Source organism: Arctopsyche grandis, chromosome 9 (assembly GCF_051622035.1).
Source record: "Arctopsyche grandis isolate Sample6627 chromosome 9, ASM5162203v2, whole genome shotgun sequence".
NCBI lineage: Eukaryota > Metazoa > Arthropoda > Insecta > Trichoptera > Hydropsychidae > Arctopsyche > Arctopsyche grandis.
Genome location: NC_135363.1, coordinates 5,593,972 through 5,599,971, shown reverse-complemented (window position 1 = coordinate 5,599,971; position 6,000 = coordinate 5,593,972). Strand labels below are relative to the sequence as shown.

General features: G+C 34.6%; 1 protein-coding gene across 1 annotated transcript; it reads right to left on the bottom strand.

Annotated features, from left to right (window-relative positions):
- Positions 1-857: 857 nt before the first annotated feature.
- On the bottom strand, positions 858-4,914 carry LOC143916791 (leptin receptor gene-related protein). Its single transcript, XM_077438040.1, has 5 exons — positions 4,806-4,914; positions 4,200-4,274; positions 3,933-4,125; positions 2,586-2,695; positions 858-1,691 (listed from the first exon to the last, which is right to left on the bottom strand). Coding segments are annotated over exons 2-5 (345 nt in total). The 5' UTR covers positions 4,241-4,274; positions 4,806-4,914; the 3' UTR covers positions 858-1,690.
- Positions 4,915-6,000: the final 1,086 nt, after the last annotated feature.

Here is a 6,000-nt window from a genome sequence, read left to right as displayed (position 1 = left end):
AGAATTTTTCAAGAAGCATGAGTAGGAGAATAAATTCTAAACTTTCCATTTTCTTTTTTTGTCACTTTGCTTTTGATTGTTCATTATTTCTTATACTTTTTAAAATTATTTCTGTAAGAAATTTTAAAACATCTGTACATATATGTGGTAGACAATCCTGACAGATGACGCTGTTCAGGACCACGTGGCGTGTGGCATGTGGCGGTTAAGGTAAAGACCAAACATGTGCGTTTTCAGTCATGTTGTTTATTAAGATGATACGTGCGGAGGCTTAGCGACCAACCGCGCGGAGCACAGGTCCAACTGCGACTAACCGTTACATCTCTGCCCCTTTTCATCCCCTTCTCACAATCAGTCGTAACATACTCTTTCTCATCCATAGCCCATACAAGCCTTTCGTTCGATTCCAACCCTACATATATGTACCTATATATCAAAGTGCATTAATAGTCTAATCTGGACAACCAACAAGCAGTGCACAAACTGTTGAAAAGTAACCGATGGTGAATTTTCCTAAAAAACTTCCCACCTATTAATGTTGACAGCGAAAAGTTTATAAATTTGTAAATTTTATTGGTTTTCACGCCTCATAAAATTGTTTTATTGTTTTAACACTGAAAAAATATATACAAGAATAAGAGGGAATTCACAACTATATGTACATACAATAAAACGAGATGCAAACGGTTGAAAAATAAGATAGGTTTTTAAAAAATATATTACAAAGAAATTACAGGACAAATTAAAAAATCAGTGAAGAAGGCACGCCGCTTTACAGCGCTCCCCCGCATTGCGGGGTGTTTTTTGCAACTGTATGATGAGTGCTTGGAAATGTATTGAAATGAAACAAAAATATTCATGATAATCGTTATTATTTATGGAATTTTACATATCCATCCTTCCCATTAGAAGAATACAAAATATAAAGCGCAAACATCGCCTCGGCTAAAAACATTTAGGTACATCTTAAAATTAAAATTACATACAGTAAAATCTAAACTTACTAAGTAAAATATATTATATAATGCCTCATAAGAAACAATCATAAAACAGAAAAAAAAACGAATGAGTGATTTCCTAATGCGTTCATAAAAATAATCGTAGTTTGATCCAAAAAAAGAGTATTTACAATGTATTCTATTGACGAACAGGATGTGGCTACTGGGTAAATAAATGTTAATAGTATTGGAAGATAATTACGTGTCATTCGGAATACTGGATATATGTATGTAATTCATTCAATCTTTTGGAATACGTTTATGTATAATTAAACTGCACAATCAAATAAAGAAAAATGCCATTATAAATAATTTATCTTAGGAAATTTGAATGAAAATTCAGTCTTATAAAAAAATTCTTACTGTTTATGCAAAGCTATCAAAACGATGATCATATGTATATATATATATATTATGTAGATTAAGATCATCAACAACGAGAAATAATAAATTAATTATTGATACAACACAAATAAAATACTGATTTTAAAAAGTTGTTCAACGTAAAAAAATAGTAAGCTGTAAAATGGACTATGAAAAAGTAATTTTAATTGTAATCCAAAGGTTTAATTTTGACCCTCATACTAGGCTCGTACTATTAAGACGGATAACTTGCTTCCAGTGGATACATTGAATCCAGGATATCCACTGCTAGAAGTCGGGACCCTTACCATTAAGCTAACAAGCACTCCTCTATATAAATAACAATAAAAGGTTAAATTTTTTGTCAAATTCTCTATACATATGTGTATTTAAATAAAATTGAACTGTTAATGACAAACACAAAAGCAATTTTCAATAGAAAATTTCAAGAATTGAGATGGTCCCTTGAAATACAAAGAAAAAACCATCTTTTGTTTATAATTCTGTAAAAAAAAATGGAAAAAATTATAAAGAAAAATGTGATTTAATACACTTCCATCACATTAAAAAAAAAAAACCAATTGAGACATTTTAAATTAATAATAATATTTTATACGAATATTTATACTATAATTTATTTAAATTGACTAAAAAAATAATCGGAACAACCCAATAACATGACAAAACATAAAATTTAAAATATTGGCAGATTTATATATGAATTTAATAGAAATGAATATATTACTATTAAATAAATTCAATAGAATTTTAATATCAAACGATGACATGATTTCAGAAGTTTCAATATTAAATCAAGTAAATATAATACATAAATTTAAGCGGAAATATAAAAAAGTTGAAGTTACATGTGTTGAATTTCGAGAACCATCTATTTTTTTTCCAACTTAAAGTATATTCATATCCATTATAAGGCGTTGACAGATCAGCTCTGTCAAGTGACACATAAATCGCACTAGGATCAACGTATAAATCAGAACGCTGATCCGACAATTAAAAGAAAAGTATGAGATTGACGGCATTGAAATACATATTCGGTAGCAAAAAATATTTTTTTTCTCATTTTGTTGTTTAATTTTGTTATTTTTTTAGTATCGTCTCTTTAAAATATTCATGTAATCTCAAAACGTGAAAATTAAACATCACAACACCTTATTGTCTCTATCTGTTAGTGTAAGATAGTACATCACAATTTAAATTTCTCACCACGAGCTATAATCGCCGTCTTCTTGATCGATTGTCAAGAAGAAAATTATCATCGTGATGTATATAAAAACGTTTCCGGCCAACGTGAGATAACAAGCGCCCCAGTGGATCTGAAATTCATAACAAAACCAAAGTTAAACAGCACGACTAACACATCGAACGGGGACGCGACAATTGGTGCAAGTCCAAAAGGTTCAACGACAAAATGTACCCGAAAATTAGTGCACTGACAAAATGTACCCGCGACAAAATGTTCACGCGACAAAATGATCCCGCGACAAAATGTCCACAGAAATAACGTTCAAGCGACAAAATGTTCAAAAATCCTAAATTTTCCTATTTGAATGGAAAAAGTAACTTTTTATTGAATTATATGTTATATATCTATCGATGTATATGGTGCTTTTTATCGTATAGATCGCGGATGTTATTAAGTTAGTATAAATTACAGGTGTTCTCAACCGCACCAACATATTCTTATTTAAATTGAACAATTACATTTTAAGCGAATGTCATTGAATATCATTTTAAGATGTCATTGAATTAGTTTAAATGTTAGGGGTTCTTAGCCGTATCTAATATTTACTTATGTAAATTGAAAAAAATAAAACTTTGTAAGCGTATGAACTGATATACTAATTTAATAACGTCCGCGATGTATACGATAAAAAGTAAATTATTCATTTGAAATAAAGAAAATTTTGGAGACGGCTGAGAAGCCCTGACATATAAACTAATTCAATGTAATCTGCAGTTTATACGCTTAAAAATTTTTTTTTTTTCAATTAAAATAAGTAAATATTAGATACGGTTGAGAAGCCCTGACATATAAACTAATTCAATGTAATCTGCAGTTCATACGCTTAAAAAGTATATTTTTTTTTTAAATAAGTAAACATTGGATACGGCTAAGAACCCCTAACATTTAAACTAATTCAATGACATCTTAAAATGAAATTCAATGACATTCGCTTAAAATGTAATTGTTCAATTTAAATAAGAATATTTTGGATACGGTTGAGAACACCTGTAACTTATACTAATTTAATAAAATCCGCGATCTACACGATAAAAAGTATCATATACATCGATAGATACATATATATAATACAATAAAAAGTTACTTTTTCCATTAATATAGGAAAATTTAGGACTTTTGAACATTTTGTCGCTTGAACGTTATATCGGTGGACATTTTGTCGCGTGAACATTTTGTCGCGTGAACATTTTGTCGCGGGTACATTTTGTCAGTGCACTAATTTTCGGGTACATTTTGTCGTTGAACCTTTTGGACTTGAACCAATTGTCGTGTAACCCATTGAACGTTATCGATATGCAAATACCAACAGTGGGATCGGCAGAAGGCGCTCTCGCTAAGACTATCGGGAGGGCGAACGAGCTGATAACGATAAACATGGTGATAAAAATAGCCCCTTCCATTGCCGAAGACGAACTGGACGCTTCACTGTGACGGCGAGCTATCAACGTAGGAATCGGTGCCAAAATGTAAAACAGAATGACGAAGAGAGGCCACCATAGTCTGAAAACAAATCAACACAACATTGATTATTTGAACATTAGACGAATTAAAATACATTTAAATCATTCATTTACTTGTATTGAGGTAGAGCGCAAGCCAGTATGACAAAAGTCATTCCAATCGATCCGGCAAATGCCAAAGCAACCAATCTGTAAAGTAATCAACACAATTAACACATATAATACAAAGCAAAATTGATTATAAACACATTGAATTTTACTCACGCTAAAATAGGGCCGAATCATATTCAAATCAGGACAAGCATGTGAACAAAAATAACATATTAAAATTAAATCAAACTTTATATGCAATTTTATATTGGAAACGCAAATTGAATGTAGAAACATTGTATAATTTGCCTTTGACTTTGAAACGATAGCACAATCATATGTTCGAATGTTTGACCTTATGCCGTACAACATATTTGGCAGTATTAGCATGGTCTCGACATTTACGCATTCACAAAACGCTCAGGTGCTAACAGGTGCAATGGGTAATCCTGTTAAGCGTTGAAAGTAATGCGATTAGTGAGCGACAAATTCGGCGATGGGAATGCTATTGTCAAAAATATACAAAGTGTTGGTTGAATGACTCATAACAATGCTGAAGCGTCACAAAGACGTGAGGCGAAGGTGGAGCTGGTGAAGGTTGGTCGGACATGAGGGTAGGGAGATTCTTACATTTGATTCCGGCCATGGCGAGGGGTGGAGGGCGTGCGGGAGAGCGGGGAGCGGGGCGGAGTTCCACTTCCAGCCGCTTTCGCACCGCACCTGTCACTATCGCAAGCCCAAGTACAAAACGATCACGACCATGTACGCGTTGAAAAAGTGAACATTTCAAAATCATTTTACATTTTACATGGTGAACCATGCAATAGTCGTTGGCCTCTATCAGCAGCCTACAATATTTGGTGTCACGACGAAACGTCTACGGACAAAACGTCAAGACAAGAATTCAATATAACGTGTGGTGACAAAGATTTATTCACGCCCTTTGACAGATTAACAGATAAATATTAGATAAGCCCATTGATGTATAATACACATAGATGGGCCCAGACGTGTGATTTTGGTCGGAGATCTTGTCTTCACTAACTGAGGGGTACGGGGGGTTTAACTAGCGGGGAAGTTGGGAAAAAAATGTTTTTTTTCCTACGACGCAGCGGTACCTACTGTGCATGGTACTGTAGGAATCTCGTCACCGCAAATCGAAACTATCGAAATCTATTGCGACGGAGAATACATTTCTCACGCTCAACCATTGACGTCATCTCAAGTCGAAGAACACCTGCATCCATTAAGCTAAATCGAGTGGAACGACGCCAAACATTCGAGCATATTCCACCCCAACAAACCAAGCAGAACTACACCAAGTCGAAGAACACCTGCATCCATTAAACTAAATCGAGTGGAACGACGCCAAACATTCGAGCATATTCCACCCCAACAAACCAAGCAGAACGACACGAATAACACCTGCATCCATTAAACTAAATCGAGTGGAACGACGTCAAACATTCGAGAAACGTCCACCCTAAACAACAAACCACATTCCTCGCATAACTTGCACACGTAAACACCACGTGAATCAATCGCCAAACACAGGTCACGTGGATCCCCAAAAACAATATAAAAGGAGGTCCACCCCAAACAACTTCAGTCGACCCACAGCAACAAGAGTCGACACACAGCAGCAGACCAGTCGACCCACAGCAACAAAAGTCGACACACAGCAGCGGACCAGTCGACATCCAGCATCTGAACAGCTACCACTACACTACCCTACAATGGAAGAACGCTTACAACTCAGCCGAATGCCGAGCCAGCAACCATCAACAACCAGCGGCCATCACGACACCAAGTCAACAGCCAATAG

Excerpts from the sequence above, each read along its gene's own strand:
- LOC143916791 (XM_077438040.1), bottom strand. The coding sequence starts at position 4,240 with ATGACTTTTGTCATACTGGCTTGCGCTCTACCTCAATACAA. Across the intron at positions 4,126-4,199 it reads TGCGCTCTACCTCAATACAA|ACTATGGTGGCCTCTCTTCG; the intron begins GTAAATGAATGA and ends ATTTGTTTTCAG. Across the intron at positions 2,696-3,932 it reads CGCCTTCTGCCGATCCCACT|ATCCACTGGGGCGCTTGTTA; the intron begins GTTGGTATTTGC and ends TATGAATTTCAG.